The sequence below is a fragment of the Pteropus medius genome, unplaced genomic scaffold (genome assembly GCF_902729225.1).
Source record: "Pteropus medius unplaced genomic scaffold, Ma_sr-lr_union100, whole genome shotgun sequence".
Lineage (NCBI taxonomy): Eukaryota > Metazoa > Chordata > Mammalia > Chiroptera > Pteropodidae > Pteropus > Pteropus medius.
Genome location: NW_024348304.1, coordinates 3,465,035 through 3,485,709, shown reverse-complemented (window position 1 = coordinate 3,485,709; position 20,675 = coordinate 3,465,035). Strand labels below are relative to the sequence as shown.

At 46.7% G+C, this 20,675-nt stretch overlaps 1 protein-coding gene across 1 annotated transcript in view; it reads right to left on the bottom strand.

The window, feature by feature from the left end:
* FAT4 (FAT atypical cadherin 4) overlaps positions 1 to 15,256 on the bottom strand; it is a 143,178-nt gene extending 127,922 nt beyond the window's left edge. Inside the window, 2 exon segments of the mRNA XM_039879568.1 lie at positions 9,477 to 12,364; positions 12,367 to 15,256. Coding sequence (XP_039735502.1) covers positions 9,477 to 12,364; positions 12,367 to 14,650 — 5,172 coding nt within the window. The 5' untranslated portion in view covers positions 14,651 to 15,256.
* Between the last annotated feature and the right edge of the window lie 5,419 nt (positions 15,257 to 20,675).

The window sequence follows — 20,675 nt, the reverse complement described above, 5'->3', positions numbered from 1 at the left end:
CTGGGTTAGGAGAATTAGTCAGTCAAATCCTGCAGCCACCATCGTTCTATCCTGGAAAATCAGTCCTCGCCAGTTCGCTAGCTTCGCTGAAGTCAGCAGAAGCTCCCCAGCCTGGCTTGAGAAATGAGAAGTGACTCGTCGACTTCGGCATGCACACTGACTGAGCCCCCGGGCTGCAGCGACACGTTCGCCGTGTGCTACAGTCATCCCTTGGCTTACCAAACATGAGCTTCCGAGCTTTGAGCCAGCCCCACGGCAGGTGCTGGGAATACACAACAACGAGCAGGTGGCGACCTTTCCCCTCCTGAAACGGATCTTTCGGAGGGAAGACATACCACAAGCGACGTACAGGAGTGACCTAAGTGGTCTGCTGGGTGATGACAGAGACTAAGGAGAAACGGAAAGAAGGACAGAGACAAAGGAAGGCTGAGGTAATACCTTTGCCAGGTGACCGGGAGGAAGGGCGTGAAGGAAGGAGGCAGCCCGGTGGCTCCAGGGCCCCCTGTGCTTGCTGAGCGTGCTCGGTCAGCCACAGGCAGGGAGCAGTCAGTGAGAAAAGTAACTGACGACAGCAGGTCACACATGGCCTTAAGGGTCACTGGACGGGTCTGGCTTTTACTGTGAGTGACGTGGAAAGCGATGGATTTTGAGCAAATGAATGAAATGATATGACCTGCATTTCCAGGGTCATGCCAGCAGCTAGATTAGACCCAAGGGGTCGAAGACAGAGGCAGGGAAGCCAGTTCATTCACTCGTGAATGCAACCAATCACTCGACAGAATTTTATTGGGTGCCTACTATGTTCTATGGAATGTTCTAGACTCTTGAGGTACGTCAGTGAACATAGCTGGTAAATCTACCTGCCCTTGTGGAATTTCATTCTAGTGGGAGGAAGACAGATAAAACGTCATCAAACTTACAGATCACTAAATCATATCACACACACACGTTTATACATGGATAGTATATACGTAGTATTTAAAATAATAAGATTGGCTGATTAGAATGAGAGGAATTTCAAGAACTGATTCTGGGGGTGTTCCAACATTTCCCATTCGGGGAGATGAGAAGCAGCTGGTGAAGGAGGCCGGTAAGTATTAGAGGCGAGGAATATGAACAACTATAACAGGGAGATAGAGATGAGACAGGACGAGGGGTGGCTACAGTCGTACGTTAGTAAAGGAAGGGAGATTCTCACTGAGAATGTGAGATATATACAAATACTTGAAGCACGGGAGGAAATCACCCCAATAGACATCTGGAGGAAAGAGCATTCTGTGCCAAGGGAAGACCCAGGAGCAAGCGCTCCGAGGCAGGTGTGTGCCCAGAGAGTTCTGGAAAAAGCAAGAAGCAAGTGTGGGTAAGGCCGATAAGCAGGAAAGGATGCTGGAGATCAGGATGAAGATGTCTTCAACAACGTGTCTTAGACCGAGGCAGTAACAGCGGGAGTGATGAGAAATACTCATCGTCTGGATGTATGTCTACGAGGGAGCCGAGACCACCTGACAGACTGTGTACGGGGTGTGAACGTGAGGAGTCAAAGGTGACTCCTGCTGCATGGACCTGAGCAACGGGGAGACTGGAATCACTGTCAGGCGAGGAGGTGGCTGAGAGGGGTGTGGGGCGCGTTTTTACTGGGGAAGATTTCAGGAGCTCAGACCTGGGGATGTTCATTTAAAACACCTAGTGGGAAGCTAATTAAACGTAATGAGCACGTGGCTGGTTACGCGAGTATGGAACGTAGGAGAGAGAGACGGGGTGGAGACGAAATTTTGGAGTCGTCGGTGTATATACGTATGGTGTAAAATCATGAGGCTGATTGAGATCCTCGAGGGAATGAGTGCAGATTGAAAAGAGAAGAGTCGAGGAACCCGGGAGAGCCCAGCATTCGGAATTTGAGAAGGAGAGAAGCTGGCGAAGGAGACTGAGGAGGAACTGGTCCAGGAAAGAAGACGAAAATCCAGAGGGTGACGGCGTAAGAGGCGTCCGCGGAGCATGCTGGGCTCGAGGGATGGCTCCAGCGGGCAGCGAGAACTGACCGCTGGGTGTGGAAACACGGCTGTCACGGTGGTCGCTGCAGAGCGACTTCTGGGAGCGGCAGAAGCCGAGCCTGATGGGTGCGGGTTTCAGAGATGAGAGGGAAGAAGGCGGGTATGGACAACTCTTACAAGAAATTTCTCTGAAAAGGGAAGAAAATAAATGAGGCATTAACAGGAAACAATGGAAATACATTTCCGCCTCACGTTTAAGAGATTAAGATGAAGAATTGACAGATCATGGGACTATTTATTCAAGCCCAACCTAAATAAAGACTAAGGGAGATGTTAAGTAATCCTACTAGTAGGTCATTACTTAAATTTCACTTTATCCTATACTTCTTCAGTCATCTGTATGAAGAAACATAGAAATATGAAAGCAGCTTTTTACACAGTAGAACCGTATGCCTATGAGAGTGGAGTATCAACCATTCTCATAATATGTAGTGTGTCAGTCAGTGCCGTGGTGGGAGCAAGTGTGCACTCTGGTGTGAGACTACCGGGTTCAAATCCTACGCCCACCACACACCTACTTCACCACCTTGACCTGCATTAGCCTCTGTGCTCTCATGTGTCAGAGGATGAGAGGTCGTATGTACCTCCAGGACTGTCGTGATGGCAAGGCAGTGCCTGGTGCCTACCAGTGTCTGACGTAATGAAAGCACTTTAGAGATGGTAGAGTCTATAAATGATAAAGCATTTCAAAAACATGTTAATCTGAAACAAATAATCTGTAACAACGCCGCTGGCTCCCAACTGCCAGCTGTCAAGCAGCGTTTTTAAATGTCTCCACATTTCTTCAATGCATTTTGATTTGGTTTTTACTCACGGATTGTTTCTTAAATATATGTCTGGAAACTAAAAAAGACAGTGTCCCTATTAACACATATACGTTACCTGCCAATTAGATTATATTTCATGTTCATGGCTTTATTTGTCCTGTTTCTCAGTATATTACACCAGGGAGGATCCGGCAGTGTTTGTATAATGGATGCATATGTATTAATATAGAATATTTTATATATGTTAATATGATACATGTATCTCATAAAGAATATTTGTCTAAGAAAAATTAATGTTAACATTTTCACTTGTCTGAAATCCTTATACTCGCTCCTCCTTATTTAATGTACTCCTACAATTGGCCACTGTTGTCACAGATTACATAAAGCCTGAAAGCATTAGAAAATATTTGCCATATCCTATATCTTGGCCTATCAGATTTGCCTATTGTTCTTTTCCTATTTCCATTCACAAGCTCCTAATTCAGAATACTGATGTGTTCATGGGCATTATATAGAGCTAAGCCTTAGACTTATTAATTCTTGGGCCAGAGGATCCACCCCAGGGCCTGTGGAGCCCATTACAGCCACTAACAGTCCTCACGACCTCTAACGAGGTCCTCAGGCAGCTTCTCACCGGAATGATGACAAAGCACAAGGTGCAGACAATGCAATAGAAACTGATTCCACAAAATGTTAAGTACATAATTAGTTTTCAAAACTATTCCTAGAGTAGTTGCCTCAAAGTCTAATGGAACAATAGAGGATTAAAATGATTAGGGTTTTAATAAGGCAAAACAAACGAACAAACAATAATATAATCAGAAGATAAACTGTCTGTAGACTCTATTACCAACATGGAGAGACCAAATCAGGCATCCCAGAGCCATACACACAATCTGCAGCGAAGCTGAATCGGCCATCAATATTTCCCTTTGTGATAAACATTTGTACATATCTTTACAATCAATAGAGCCCTTTAAGTCACAGTATTTTGTTTAATAAATTTAAAAATATACCAATAAGAAAAAAAGAAAATCAGAAAATAATCATAGGTTGTTTTTTTTTTAAATACACTGTGGAGCTCTAAAGCAGAGGAGCGATACAGTGTCTTCCACCTTTTAATATAATCTTCACACTCATCCACTCCAGCTTCGTCATTACTTCTTAGAAGAGAAAGATTTATCACCTGAAAATCCCCAAGTGGGTTCTCCCCCCTCCTCACTTGCAGTGGCAGCTCCCAAGTTGTACGGACTGTGGTGGAGAGGCCCTCTGCATACCTGGGCCCCTAATCCACCCCTGGTCCCTCTCACAGGCTCACCCTCTTCCCTGCTCCAGATGCCCAGCTGGGGAATGGCCACCATTTACGAAATGACCCATCAGCGTGTATGGCATCCGCTGATGGCCTTGACTGAGCCAGGCGGAAATCATGTGTCCCTGAGTTCAGACACTACATAATATTCTACTTTTCAAAGACTTTTTTAACAACAAATAAGTACATGAAAACAAGATTGGTAAAAGCATGCACACGTACTCATTATCTACAGAGCGAAGAGCCTTGCTCGTAATTAAAACCACAGATGGCCCTGGATGTGGGAACAGTAGCTATAAGTACAAATGACAGACTTACACGAGCCTGGAAGTGAGTGTCCTTTCTATCTATCTGAACTTGAGAAATCATTTAATGTTTCGTAACCTGATTCCATAGCTATGAAGTGGGAATAATATTACTAGTGCTGCTGATAAAATCCCTAAAAGAACAAAAAGCACTTAGTTCGGTGAGTGATTGTAGCAATACTCAGTACATCATCATCATCATCATCAATCATCATCACTACTACTACTATATACCTAGTTCTGTTGCTTATATTGTTGCCTGTGAGGGATGATACACAAGACACACAGACATTTAATCCAAGTTGCACCAGCTCTGACTCCAAACCCTGTAGAAGAAAATCATTTCCTAACTCAGGAGTCAGCACGGACCTCACAAATAAATGTCTCCATCGTTTCTCTTGGAAATCCTGACGGTTTTGTTGTGAAAATAAATTATTATCCAATCGCTAAAACTCATTTCTAATCTTTAATAAATCATAATCCAGTCACCTAATATTCTAAACACATTTCTAACAGAATGTTTCTGGTGGCTTTCGCTTTGTTAGTTTTTTACCAAATTGCAGCCACTGTGCACACCGGCTCTAGGCATCCCAGAGAGTCACTGCCCTGGGGGCCCTGGGGAATCAAAGCTGCCTTCATAATAACGCGAAACACTGGCTGTCTTTTTTACTGTGTTGACATTTACACAAGAGGTGCAAACGCAATGGTGGATAGAACTGCAGATGCCTCAGCACAGATCAAACGATACAATTATTCCAGCAGTAACTGTTATTCTTCACTGCCAGGCACTTGTGGTCAAAACACAGGGCCAGTTTCACTTAAAAACTAAAGAAATTTCTTTGAGGAAATAGCAAAATTATTAATTTTATTAACTCCAGACTCTTAAATCTTGATGTCTTTTCCATGTTTTATGTGACAATGGTGGAAGGTACACAAAGAACCATCGATCTGCCCTAAACATACTGTTGTTTCAGAGAAAACTATGTGTGAGATTGAGTTGCGAGCTGAACTAGCTGCTCTATTTATGGAATATGATCCTTAAAGGCAAGAACAGCTGACAGAGAAACTGTGCTTTTTTAGACTTGAGTACATGGCAGACATCTTCTTGTTGTTGTTTAAAAATGAACAAAGGAAGCCTGATACTTCAAGGTAAACAACTAATAATATGTGTTACTAATGATCGAATCTGAACTGTTAAAGAAAATTCAGTTTGGAAAACTCTAACCATCACCACGAGATCGAGAGCCAATGCACTTAGAGACACTTACCCTTATCGCTTATGCCAATATTTTCCAATGACCAACGCCTGATATTTCTAAGGCATGCACAGGTAAAAGGTCCATTCAGAATGCAAGACAGGTCAGCATTTTTTTTAAAAAAACAAAGGATGAAAAGTTCACCAATAGGGTTTCAGATTTCACACTGCAACTGAGTTTTAAGAAACTGCCACTCGTGGAGACCTAGTGTAGTATGAAGAGAAAATTGACAGTTACCTAAAAAGGACATCGAAGTATCTCTCTCTGATCCAACTCCACATATCTGAGTGAGGATCGATTCTTTTCATGCACTTTAACCAAAACAACAGACTGCGATAGACTGAGTGATATTTAAGAATCCAGCTGCCTTCTCTTAAGCCAGATAATAAAGAGATATATGAAAATGTAAAATAATGTCTCTTTTCCTTATTTTCGGTTGGCAAAATAAAGTTTTATTTATTGCATAAAGATGTTAGATGTTTAATGTGATTTTTAAATAAAGTAATAAACATTTCAAAATTTTCTCAGTTTTAATGTTCACGTGATAAATATCAACAGACGAGACACACCTGAGCAAAAGCTCTCTGCATCCTCGACAATGTCTAAGAGGAGAAAGTTTTCCTGAGATCAACGAACCTTGGGAACCATGATCTGCACACATATACACTATTTCTTTCCACTTAAACCCTAAGTTCTGTGGGAGACCGCCCAGCCCAGTCAAGGTCCCCTTTCCCCTTGGAGTTTTCTGACAATTCTTCGTTCCTTTGGAGGGCAGAGATTATTGGTACGTCCTTATGTCCTTCGTTCAGCAAATGATCAAGATCAGATTTACTAGCTTCCTCCTCAGCTTCTCTCTGTTCCTTTACTTCTGAGGCACAAGTGTACACGTTCTGATCTTGGCTCCTCTACCACCTCATCCCGCAAATGCGCACGGAGCACCTGCTACACATCGGTGGTACACTAGGCTCTGAGATGCTAACGTCGATGAAACAAAGCCTCTGACCTCAACGGGGTCCAACCCAGTCCCTACGCTGCATGTTCCCATACAACACATGTTGAAAGAGAAATGCTCGTTGAAGTACGACATAGTCACTTACTGTCGAACCTAGAAAAATGGTACGAAATGTATATGAGCTATTCTAACACAATCAAGACTCCTTTGAGAATATACAGACACGAAATAAAAGGATGAGGAATCTCATGTCTACAACCCAGAAGCCATCCTCCAGAGACAGTCCTGTTCATGCCAGTTCGGGGTGGGAGAAGCGGGGTGAAGGAAGGTGCCCAGCTGGACCAGCCACTGGGGTGGGCACCCTTGGGGCCTCAATCCCAGCTCTCCTCCATGAGTATCAGAGCTGGACAGAGAACGCACATTAAGCCCCTTCTCTTTACCCACAGACCCTCTGCTTGCCGGGGGAATGTGATCGGCCACGACTCCAGCCAGAAACCTGAGTGAGCGACCCGGACTCCCCTCAGTGAACGTGAAAACATTTTTTTCAAAATGCACTGAAGCGAAGTTTGCACTTGGAAACAAACAACTGAAAAATCACCTCTGACAACCAGAAGTAATTTATAACTTCTTTTAGCAGAATCATGGTAAACTAATTGTCTGAGCAGAAGGGAAAAAGTACTTTATTGTATATTCTTAAAAGATACAACCAATAATAATATGAAATGCTAGCTCCCAACTACTGCTTTCAATATTCTTAGGGGAAACACATTTGCTTTTAATTTAAGGAGTGGTTGGACCTTGGGAACTCAAACTTGGTTTACAATTTCAGCACTTTAGTTCACAGAAGATACTCTGACAAATAATTTTTTTCTCATAAAAAAATCGTCATAATGAATTCTCACCAGATTTTTAAGTAAACATTGTACGGTAAATATGAATAACTTTTCATATGGGTGCTATCTCAGGTTAAATAAGTATTATCTCCTATTATGAACAAAATGATTTAGAATTATTATTTTTTAACACATAGGCCCATTGCAGAGACAGCAATATTTAACAAATTTAAGCTAAGCCAATTTTTGCATATCCAATGAGTAAATAACAAGACAAATAAATCTTCTAATGATAACAATGGGCATGTGTTCTCAATCTCCATATTCTCTAATGAAATGTAATACATTAAGCCAACCAATGACATAATTTGTTCTACAGTTAAACAAATTTATCTGAAATCTAGAATGACCTAATTGCCTGTCTTTAATAGATATTTCAGTTTTCGACTAATCAAACGTCTTCATCTAAGAAATAATTCCAGAGAAGAAGGAAGATAGAGACAGGGAGTGGGTTTAAGGGAGGAATACACCAAATCAGAATAAAATTACATGTAAATCATGGCCTAAGTTAAACCAAACAGCTCAACATAGAAGACCCATGTTGAGACCTTCAAAAAAATTAATTGGGTAAAAGAGAGTATGTGCGTTAAAAGTCCCTTCAGGGCCATGTATAAAACATAAAACTGAAGTCCACTTAGAATTCTATCTCTAAGAATTATATCTCCATTAAGAATTATTTCTCTAATTGTACCTCTAATATTCTCTAAATCATGAATGTAACGCTCCACCCATAGACTAGACATAGCTAGTATTATAAAAAAAAAAATTACAGGGACTCAAGAAGATAATAATAATAAACGAGCATTTTAAATGAAGAAGACCCCTCACCTTCCCTAGATAGAAAAGAAAGCAAGAAAACAAATACACGAGCCTCAGTCCTCCCAGCATGTTGTATCTGGGTCAGCGCCAAGTATCACAAACCACATTTGATATTTTGTGTTTTTGGCTGAGTGACACCAGAATGTCTTCGAGGGGAGGGAGGGGGAGAGAAGGAACTTAGAAAATGGCCAACAAGAGCTTTCCAGGGTCCAGCTATATCGTTTCTGGTTGCTATCAAGACAATATTGGAAGCAGTTCAATTAAAAAAACACATCAATGCTACATGGAGGTAGCAGCCTAAAACACGCCCCAGGGAATGTCAAGCTTGGAATGCTCTTGGCTCAGGCTGTGGAACATTAGCCTCTTACCGGTCAGCAGACGTGGAAGAATGTGCACCTACACTAGACCACAGTAGCGAACAGCACGGTTTCTACTCTCTGAGCGCGCACAGCCCATTACAGGCTTTAGCTCAAGAGGGAAGAGAACGGGGTTAACTCTACGTCAGAAGACAGCACCTAAAACGTGAAGGCAGATGGAATCAGGACGCTCCTTGAACCTGGCTCAGCACGTTAAAATCAGTCACTGTCTATGAAGACACTGCTGGGACTGCTGAGGAGGTGGCAGTGAACACTGTCCTGCTGTAAAGTGACAGCCTGTCCTTCATGGCCACTCCCCCGAGAAGGCTGTGCTGTCAGGCTGCCTTCTACCACAGTGCTCCACTTTGGAGGAGAAGTTGCCCATCCTCTAGGAAACCACCTTGCTGAGAGGTGTTTAGTTTAGCACAGTGATTTAGCTTAGATAAATGGATGGGGCTTTTTTTTTTGCTAAAGATTTCTCCCTAGCCTTATACGTTTGACTGCTATAAGGTGAAACACAGTAAAAACTGTTCAGTTTAGTTTTGACCAACATTAAACCTAAATTTTATGTAATTCTTGTCAGTCTTCACGCCAGAACATTTTTAGATACTCCCGTCAGAAAAGTTAATAACAATAAAGGTAAATAATTATAGAAATTATATAGACTAAGTAAATACAGAGTAATTAGTATAGGAAATATAAAGAAAATGATCTTTTTAAAAAGCATATCAATAAGTCATTCGTAAGTGACTATGAAATCGTTACCTCTGCTCTCTGTGTTCTGGGAAAAGCAGCTGATTTTTCTATGGCGTAAACCTCCACCAGGTAAAGGCAGGCTCCCTGCTCCCGGTCCAGAATGGCTGCGGTCTGAATGATGCCAGTCTGCCGTCCGATCGTGAAGAGACGGCCGACGGCTTTCTCCTCGCAACGAACTGAAACGATGTAATACTCCACGGGGGCTTCCGAGCCCCTGGGGCTCGCCGCTTCTATCGATATCACATTGGTACCGATGGGTTCTCCTTCCTTCAAAATGGTTATGTACTTGGGCTGAGTGAAAACAGGTCCATCGAGGCCCTGAAGAATGACGGTCAGTTCAGTGGTCGATTTCCTCCTCTCAGGACCAAGGTCTGTCGCTGAAACTATGAGGTTGTAGATCAGCTGCGAAGGCACCAGCGCGGAAGCCACTCTCAAATCCCCGCTGAAACGGTCCACGATGAAGGTGTCGGTGTCCCCGTTGAGGATCTCATACTCCACCTCTCCGTTAGCACCTTCGTCTGGGTCGGCGGCCATGATGGTTGTCAGGACAGAACCGATCACAGCCGACGGGTCCGCGGCAAGGGCGTTTTGTGATATAAACATCGGGACGTTGTCATTGAGGTCTGTGACCAAAATGGTCACGTTTTTCAGAGCATACCGTCTAGTCTCGATAGGCACCGCCTGGTCGCTGGCTTTCACAGTCAACTCGAAGAGACTGGCAAATTCCCGGTCTATTTCGGCATCAGTGTAGATAGTGCCTTTGACTTCATCTATGCCGAAGTGGTTGCCCCTTGGCATCTGCTGAATGATGGTGTAGGAGAGCTGCCCATTAATGTCTGCGTCGGGGTCATGGGCGGTCACTGAGATGACAGACGTCCCAACGGGAACGTTCTCGGCAATTGACTTGAAGATGTCCCCAGGAGGAAAGCTAGGCGGGTTGTCATTAAAGTCCCTCACGTGTATGACCACGGACATCGTAGATGAACGAGGAGGCCTTCCTTGGTCTTTGGCTGTTATGTTTAATTTGTACAAAGACTGTGTTTCAAAGTCCAATTTTTTGGCGAGAAAAATACTCCCAGTGTTTGGGCTAATGCTGAAAGTCCCGTGGTTGTTAGTCCCAGTAATACTGTAGTGTAAGTCAGCATTGTCACCCGAGTCCGAATCGGTCGCGGTTACAGAGGACACGAGCTCACCGATTCTCATGTTTTCCAAAACATCGACAAATAGTGTCGATTTGGGGAAAGAGGGGGTATTGTCGTTTTCATCTAAAATATCAATATTTAAGGTACAGGTTGAATTGAGGGAGATCGCCCCTGAATCCACTGCTTGAATGACAAGGGAATAGGCAGCTGTTGCTTCATAATCTAATTTGCCAATTAGGGTCACCTGACCGGAAGTGCTGTCTATAGCAAACTGTCTTTCTTCATTTCCTTTCATGACAGAATAACGAATAAGTCCATTACTACCTTCATCCACATCTGAGGCAGACACCCTTAAAACCTGTGTCAAGTTGGCTGCGGACTCTGATATTGTGGCTTGGTAAAAGTCTTTTACGAATTTGGGGGCATTGTCGTTTATATCCTTCATGTAAACATGTACCGTGGCCTGATCCTTGAGGGGCTGCGGGAGCCCCCGATCGGTCGCGATGACTGTAAAGCTAAACACTGCAGTCCCTCTGCGCCTCATAAGAGACTCCCTGTCTAAGTGATGAGTGTTTGTAATTTCCCCACTAACGGCATGCAACTCAAAATCTGGCTGCACCATTTCAAAAGAATACCTTACTTCTCCATTTGGCCCAAAGTCTTTATCAACGGCACTTACTTTGCCCACAAATGACCCAGATTTCTGCTCCTCTTCAAAGTAAAACGTGTAATTGGTGCTGTTAAAAAGAGGTCTGTTATCATTTACATCTTCCAAAATTACAGTAACATTCACAGTAGCACTAAGGGGCTCCACTGCTCTGTCAGAAGCAACAACCAGTAAAACATATCTGTCTTGAAGTTCACGGTCCAGTTCACTTTTTATATACAATTGACCGTCTGGGAATATGCCAAAAGCGTCCCCTGTATTTCCTTCAGCAATACTGTATGCAATTTCACCATTTGCTCCCGAATCCTTATCGAAAGCTTGCACTTTAAAGAATCGAGAATTCACAGGTTCTGACTCAGAAAGGGTGACCTCGTAAGACAGCTGGTCAAACACTGGCGGGTTGTCATTGACATCATGGACGTGGACCGTTAAGATCAAACTGGAGGAGAGCTGTGGCACACCCATATCCGATGCCAAGATCTCCATCTGATAGGAACCCGCATGGACATCCAGGGGCCCTAGCAGACTAATGCTACCGTTCTTTTCATTGATGGTAAACAGGTTCTTGGGGTTTTGCTTCAGGCTATAGAATACCATGCCATTGACACCCTCATCAGGGTCCACGGCTTTGGCTTGGAAAATGCTGTGACCTGCCTGCCAATTCTCCACCACATTCACACTCTCCACCGCCTGAAGGAAATGCGGAGAGTTGTCATTCAGATCCTTAACTGTGATGTTAACCATGGTGTCTCCAGTCACCGTGCCCCCACTGGCCACTACTTTCAGCTGATAAAAGGACTGCTCTTCTCTGTCAATCACGCTTGCTGTGGTAAGCTGCCCAGTGACCTGGCTGATAGCAAACATACCTTTCTGATCCCCAGTAGTAATGAGATAACTGATGTTGGAATTGAGGTCCATGGTGGATGCAGACACACTACCCACGTGGTACCCCAGAGCCACATTCTCAAAGACCACGAAGCTGTAGGCAGCCTGACTGAACACAGGTGGGTTGTCCTGAGTGTCCAACACAGTGATGGTTACTATGGCCTGGTTGGAGGACTGTAAATTGCCACCGTCAGTAGCCACATCTGCAGCTGGTAAGCTGTCTTTTCTTCCCTGTCTAGGGCCATTCTTGTAGAAATAACCCCACTCTGAGCACTGACCTGAAACCGAGACCTGTCCCCAGCTGATATACTGTATTTGACAGTTCCATTGAGACCCAAGTCGGGGTCAGTGGCAGACACTGTGGTGATGTAGCTACCTCCAGGTTCATTCTCCTGAATGCGAGCAAAGTACTGGACTGGGTAGAACACGGGGCTGTTGTCGTTCAAATCCAGGAGGCTGACATTTACGCGCGCCACCGAGGACTGGGGAGGGGAGCCCAGATCTGCGGCCAGAACCAACAGGGAGTAGAAAGCTTGCTCCTCTCTGTCCAGGGAGGAGACGGTACTCAACCTCCCAGACACAGGATCCAGGCGGAAGGACCTCTGGTCAATCTCAGCCTCCTGTAGGGAGAAGCGCACTGTCCCATTGTCACCCAGGTCCCCATCAGTTGCCCCAACCACCAGCAGTTCTGTCCCCGCTGGGGCATTCTCAACCACAGACACGTGATACCCTTCTGGCTGGCTAAACACTGGCTTTTCATCATTCACATCCAGGAGAGTTACTACAAGCTGGGCGTAGGAAACCTTGGGGTGAACGCCCTGGTCCCGAGCACTGATATTCAGTACAATCTGGGATGCAAGTTCCCGGTCCAAGCCTCCAGCAGCCCCAGTAGTCACCAGGCCGCTGTGTTCACTGATATGGAACCAACCTAGTCCATTGCCAGAGACGATGCTGTAACGCAGATTCGCATTGAGGCCCGAGTCGCCATCGGTGGCAGACACCCCACTCACATAGCTTCCCGGGGGCGCCTCCTCGCTCAGGTTCACTCTGTACACTTGCTGTGCAAAGACGGGAGGGTGGTCATTGATGTCATTGACGAAAATCACCAGGCTCGCCACAGAGGAGCGCGCCTGGACCCCTGCGGCAGGGGGCGCCCCGGAGTTATCCGAGACGGACACCGTGAGGTTGTAAGACGGGATGCGCTCGCGGTCCAGGGCGCTGGCCACTTTGATGAGGCTCAGGTTCGGCACTTTGCTGCTCTGCACCTCAAAGTGGTGCTGCTCGTTGCCCCCGAGAATCTGCACGGAGATGTTCCCGTTGGCCGCGGGGGAGTCTGCGTCCGTCACGGTGAGCAGAGCCACCACAGTGCCCACCTGGGCGTTCTCATCTACCGAGGCGTAGCGCGAGGTGGCAGGGAAGTAGCGGAATTTCACCACCGGGTCATTATCGTTGACGTCCAGCAGCTGAATGAGCGCCTCCGCGCGCCCGGTGAGGGAAGGCACGCCTCGGTCCAGAGCCTGCACCGTCAGCGAGTACTGGCGCCGGGCCTCGAAGTCCAGGGGCTCCCGCACCGTGATAAGCCCCGTTTCGGGGTCCATTTGGAAGGGGGTCCCCTCGTCCTGCAGCCGATAGCGAATGTCCGCGTTGGTGCCCTCGTCCGCGTCCGCCGCTGCCACCTGGAGGACGCTGGAGCCCACGGCCGCGTCCTCAGGCACCCCCGCCTGGTAGTGGGAACTGCCAAACACCGGGGGGTTGTCATTAATGTCCTGCACGGTCACGTTTACCTGAAGGTAGCCCCGCCGCCGGGGCTCGCCCTTGTCCTCCACTTGCACCAGGAGCTGGTACTGCGGCGTGACCTCGCGGTCCAGTCCGCCCTTGGACACCAGATGCAGGAAGGCGCCCTCGCCGCTCGGGCTCAGCGTGATGTCCAGGCGGAAGCGACCCGCCTCGTTGCCCTGGATGATGCGGTAGGAGCGGTGGTCCACGCCATTGGAGCCGATGTCCGAGTCGGTGGCCGTATCCAAAATGACTTGGCGCCCGCTGCTACTGTCCTCCTTGAAGGTGACCACGATCGAGGGGTCCGGGAAAACGGGGGCGTTGTCATTGAGGTCCCACACCAGCACGCGCACCTCGGTGGGGTAGGTGGGCGAGCTGGAAAGGACCACCAGGTTGATCACGTCGCTGGGCAGGCTCTCGCGGTCGATGGTGGCCGTGGTGTACAGGGTCCCCGTGCTGCTGTTGATGGCAAACAGGGCGTGGCTTTCGCTGAGCCGGTAGGTGAAGCCGGGGCGCGTCTGGATGGTGCCCACCAGCGTGCCGGGAGGCTGCTCCTCCAGCACTTGGAACACCTGGCGCTGCTCGGCCCCGCCGACCCGGGCCGGCCCCGGGAGCAGGGACAGCAGCACGAAGACGCGAAGGAGCTGGAGTACTGACGGGGTGGGCAGCGGGAGCCACCGGCGGCCAGGAGCCCGGCCGGCGGCCAAGTTCATGGTCCCGGCTCCTTGGAACGGTGTGGTCAAGAGAAGGACGACGCGAAGCCAGAAGAATGCTGATGACCAGGACCGAGCAGTCCCAGCAAAAACGCGGGCGATGGCTCTGAGCGCTCCGCTGTTTCAAAGACACTCCAGCCCGGCAGAAACAAGTGGCCTCAGCGAAAAGGCTCCAGGTAGCCAGCCATTCGGACGGGTCGTGCCAGAGAGATGCGGGGACGGAAGGCGGCCGGGCATTCCGCGGGGCGCTCCGGGGCGCTGAGGAGTTCCAAAAAGTTCCCCAAACCTCCTCTACTTCCCCCTCCGCGTAGCTTTCGAATCCGGAGCCGGAGCGTTTCCGCCGGGCTGGAAGTGAGCTGCGAGGGGTGGCCTGTTTCTAAGGGGTACGAGCCGTCACTGCAAACACCGTCTTCAGAAACTTTGGAGCTTACGCGCCGCCCAGGGACGGGGGAAGCGCCGAGTGGCGAGGGCCAGTAGGGAGCCGGGCGCTGGCAGAATTCCTTGCCCAAAAGCTGGCGACCAGGGGTCTCCTCGAGCCCCCGCTGCTCGGGAACCGGCTGCAACGCCCACAGCCGGCGGCAGAAGCGGCGGCCGAGGCCCAGGCGGCGGGCGAACGGCGCTCCCGGCGCGGGCGCTAGGGCTGCGGCGCCCGCGCGCGCTCAGCCGCGTCCTCGCCCGGCAGCCGCCGCCGCCGGCCCTGCTGCGGGCGCAGGCAACGTCCGGCGCTCCTCGGCATCTTCACCGCGCCTCCGCCGGGGCGCCCGCCGACCCGTTATTTGTACATCCACAGCGAGCGCGAGTCCCCCTTTCTTCTCGGCCAGGCGGGGGTCGGGCGGCAGCGGCGGCGCGCGGTCCCCGCGTCCCTCCCCTCGGCATGCCGGGGGGACGGTTCTCCCGCGGCCCCGTCGGAAGCCGCTCGAGTGCGCCTCGCCCCTGCCCCGGCGATCTCTGCTTTACTGTCCCGCTCAGTTTCACTTTGTAATCCACAAGGCTTCGGACCGCGGGCGGCCGGTCCCCTCTCTCCTTCGCCGTCGGCGGGGGAGGCGGGGACGCCGGGCGCCGGGCGGTGGCGGTGGCGGTGGCGGTGGCGGAGGCTCGGGACGGCGCCTGTCAGCGCGCTGCTCCTCGGCCGCCGGGCGGCAGGCTGTGCGGCGGCGGCGGGCGCGCCCGAGCCCCTCTCGGCGTCCGCGGGGCCCGCGCTCTCCCCGCCCCTTCCCCGCCGCGCGCGCGCACTCGCCCGGCGCGCCGCCGAGCGCGGCCAGGGGGCGGGGCCCGCGCGCCCGGCCCGGCTCCGAAACTTCGCCGGCCGCTCCGGGGTGGCACTCGGGCCCGCGCGGACTCCCCGGCGCCCCGCCCGGCGCCCCCCGCCCCGCCCCGTCCCGCCCCGTTGGGCCCCGCGCTGCCCCCGCCGGCGCGCCCCGCTGCCTCGGCCGCCGACTGGCTGCTCGCGACGCTAATCGCCCCGCCTCCGGGGACTGGAGGCGGTCGCGAGTCGGAGCCCGGCGAGTCGGAGGCGCTGAGAAGGGGGAATTTCTTTTCTTTTCTTTTCTTTTTTTTTTCCTCCTCCTTTTTGGTCAGATCTTGGCCGGCGTCAGAGAAATAACAGCAAAAGGCTGCCGCAGAATAGATGGGGGTGAGGTCAGGTTTGCAGATAAATAACTTCGGTGGCGGGGTCTGGGGGAAGACCGTGCGGTTGTTATGCTAGTAATAACTCAGGGGTAAGGGGGTCGAGAGAAAGCAGAGGAAGGCGGGGTGGGGGTCTCTTGGAGCGGGAGGAAGGATTAAGCAAAGCCTGTCTGGGAATGCGCAGCGCAGCTCGGCCTTAACCGTTTCCTGCCCTTCTCTCTCGACGGGAGGGGAGGGAGCTGCTGTACACGGGGATCCGACGGCACCCAAACCACCGCCTCCCAGTGCCCTCTGTCCGCACCGCGAGCTCCCGCACTCCAGGGCCGGCTCCGCCCGAAACCTGCACCCGCTCTCCCCGCCCCCGCTTCCCAGGGGACTAGGGGCACCGGGCCTCGGTACCAACCGCACTTTGGACTTCCTATAGGAAAAGCCAGGGGAGCTCAGTGTTTGTTTTGCTTCCCTTCCCAAATGGATCCCAGGTGCCAGTAGCCAAACCTAGAGTTTCAACAATAACAATGGTAGCCCTTTGGAAAGATGGAGATCTTTTCCTGTTGCAAAGTTTGGAATTTTAATCTCTGTTGGAGTATTTCCCCCTTGACTTTTGTAGCCAAAGGAATCCTAACGAAGATTTTTTTTCTTTCTTCTTTTTGGTCTGGGTAAAGGATAGACATGAGAAAACTATCAGTATATAGAATGAACTTTAAATTTGAAAAATGCTCACGTGCCACGTACCGCACTCAGATTAAATCCCCTGCTACTTACTGTAATTTTTGTAGTGGCATGTATCGCCTCTTAAAAAGAAAAAACAAAAAACACGTGACTAGGAATCAGGTCAGTATTCCTTTCCCTTTAAGGGAAACCAGTTCGAAAATAAGAATTCGAGCCGAGCAATGCAAATACGGTATAGGGCATATGTCATACATTTCTGCCACAGTGACCCCTCCAAATTTAAAACTGAGCAGGGAGGCGACTCAGCCATGAGTAAATACTGCCCTCTGCTGTTCTTTCAATTTAACGTCTTAAATCCCCTGGTTTCTTAAAATTAAATGCAGAGACTAAAAGGATCAGATTACAAGGCTAATTCCTCTTTCTTGCCTGAGGATAGTGGCAAAGAAAAAAGATCCTTAGGAATCTTCTAGTGCCTTTCTTCATTTAAGGTAAAAAAAAATAAAATAAAAATAAATTAAGAGTAATAGGGCAAACAGCAAATTCAAGTCCTCGGATGCAGAAAGCCTGTAACCCAAAACATCTATGGAAACCTGAATACCAACAATGCTATCACCAGTTCCTTTGTTTAGGTTAGAACATTAGAATATTCACTTTTGCATATTTGTCTACTGTATATAATGGCACATCCAGTATATATATAATATGAGTGAATTGAAAACAGACAAGAAAGTTAAATTTCACCATTCTATATTTTTAGGAAAACTTAAAAGCTTTGGAAAATTCTTTTAAAAGACACATCTCTAAGCCTTTTCTTAAAACTGTCTCTGCTAACAAGTTACAATCTTAATACCATTATTTTAGAGTAATTTAGCCAGCAAAGATTTGAAATCAAAATGGAACCAAAATTTTTTACTGACCTTGGCTATCCTCTGGGACTTTAGGATTTTTTGTTTGTTTGTTGTTGTCTGCTCGTGCATCACAGTTCAATCTTTCAGGTAGGAAGGAATAGAAAGAAAACATTTGGATACTTAGAGAACAGATACTTTGGAGAGCCTATGGAATAATCGTCATATTTAGTATCTATAGTATTACATTTATATCATTAAGAGTGCATTTAACTTGAGGGAACAGATGAAAATCATTTGGTGGAATGGGGGGTGTTCATTCTGCGTAATATATATTCTATATTATATATTAATTTTAAAAAGATGGCAAAATTAAGTAATACAGAAAATGTGTATATATTCAGTACATAAAATAACTTTATGGACAATTTCAAAAGATTATCAAAAATGATTTAAATAATGGTTCAGTTATTTGAATAAATGGAAGTTTTCCATAACTACTTTAAAGTAACAGTCATTTATAGATAAAACCTACACAAAATTACAGTTTATGTATAAATTCATAAAGTATGATATAGAGAATAGTTATAGTGAAAGCCAAGGAATGAGGCCATTATATTTCCTTTTTCTCCTTTGCATTTCAAAAACTGGTAATATAATGCGTGATAAAAAGTAAGGATGCCTCCGAAAGGTAAAATGAATGAAAATAAAGACATATAGGGATTGTATGCATGAAAAAAACAAAGTTTAGCTTATTTTTCCTTTTCCATCCAAATCTTAATAACTTTAAGAAAAGGATTACTTATGGAAAGCTTTCAATAAACATGAAATTAGATGTTTCTAAGAGGAGATATTCAAGCAGTTTAAATAGACTGTAGCGGGAAAATGATAATTTTATGTCTGAGCATGAAAGAAACCAGAGAATCAGCTCGTTTGAATTTTAGGACACACGTTAAAACAAGCAGCTTTTATAACTATTTGTTATCCTGATCTGTACACATTTGCTATCTTTACTTCATAAGACGTCAAGAAATTTTTTTTTTTTTAATGTTTTAGACCCCAGGTGAAGAACACGCTAATCATACTCTTCCGTTTATAACACGTTAGCAATATTGTCCCAGAAAAGGATTCTTCTCCCGACTTCTTCCCTCTCTCCCCTTCTCCTTTGCCCCCACCTCCTTTCCTCCCTTCCCCGTCTCCCTTCCCCTCTCCTTCCTCTCTCACACTTGCTTATAGTTCTCTCCCTTACTCTCCTCTCCTATCCTCGTCATCCTTCGCTGTTACAGGACCCCCGGAAACACTGTAATGAACGGGTTCTCCTCTTCTTCTGGACTTTACACGGTAATTCCTAACTATCACACCATGTCAGCTCTTTGATCTTTTAAGAAAATATTTTAAAATTTAGTAACTTTAGTGGTTTTTAGTAGTAATGACAGCCTAGCATATTACCAGGGAGCCTATTTCCATTATTACTTCAAATATTTTCTTCTTGCCATTATTTTGTTTTCTTCCTTTGGGAAATGTTATTATTTGGTACTTATTCATCTGCCAGGTCTCTTTAGCTTTGCTTGCTATCTCCTGGAAAATCCCTCAGGCCGATGTTCCCGTTCATTCAGTTACTCTTCAGGTGTATGCAATCTACCACTGACTGACCCTTTGTTCTCTATCGACTCATATTTTTTCATACCTAATATTTCTACTTCATTTTAAAATGAATTTTAATTCTCATTTTTTGCTGACAGTATCTATTCATCAATTATCTATCCCTACCACACATTTTAGGTTCTTGTTCCATCTGTTAAAATTCTCTCCTTATTGTGGCCTATGTGGTCCAGTTCGTCATCCTCTGAGGAATTGCTTTCCTCGTGTGTTTAGCTATTTTGGCTTGTGAGCTCTTGTCAGCAGCACTGGTGATGGGTGCTGACGAGGGGTTCCAAGACCAGGCCTCAGTCTGTGAGTTTAGAGCAGGGGCTGGCAAAATTTATCTACAAATATTTTACGTTTTGAGGGCCAGTCTCTGTCATACTGCTACGTAACCTTGCCCTTGCAATGTGACAGAAGCTATAGATAATATGGAAGTTATTGTGTATGTATGGCTGTGTTCCAATAAAACTTTATTTACAAAAAGAGGATGCAGGTCCAACTTGGCCTTACAGGTTGTCAATCGCTGACCTCTGTTTTAAAGCATAGGAGACAAGCCTCATACTGAAAACTCTACTAGATGACCAATCTTTTATATATATATATATATATATATATATATATATATGCCACACACACAATAAATAATAACACACAACATCACACACACACACACATTAGCTGCACATTTATGTGTATATATATAACATAAAGTCAATTACATATGATATATAATATGTACAATACATTACATATAATCTATAAAGTTAGTAAAGTCAATGCTTGAATATGATTCAAAGTTTCTGTCTGTTTTATATCAACTGCATTTTTTTCTTTTGATCTTTTGATCTTTTGTAATCTTGAATTTTAAACTGACGTGTAGTATGACTGGGAAGTGATAATGTCCCTGAATTGTAATCCACAGTCCTGGGGGATTTTAGGGGGGAGCATGGGATATTCAATGCCTAAGGGCCGCTGGCCAGTCTGCGCTTATTTGGTGAGGACACAGAAGTCTTGGCTGCTGCTGCAAGTTTCTGTGATGACCCAGCAATAATTGCCTCGAGGTAACACAGGCTATGGGTAAAAGCTACTTTTCCTAAACATCACCCTTTCTAATCTTTATTAAAAAAGTCTGGCCATTATTATTTGGTCCTTAGATTTCCCTTTCCATATCCATCCACATCTCATATCATATATAGGTGTATATATATATGTATGTGATATATATGTATATATGTATATAT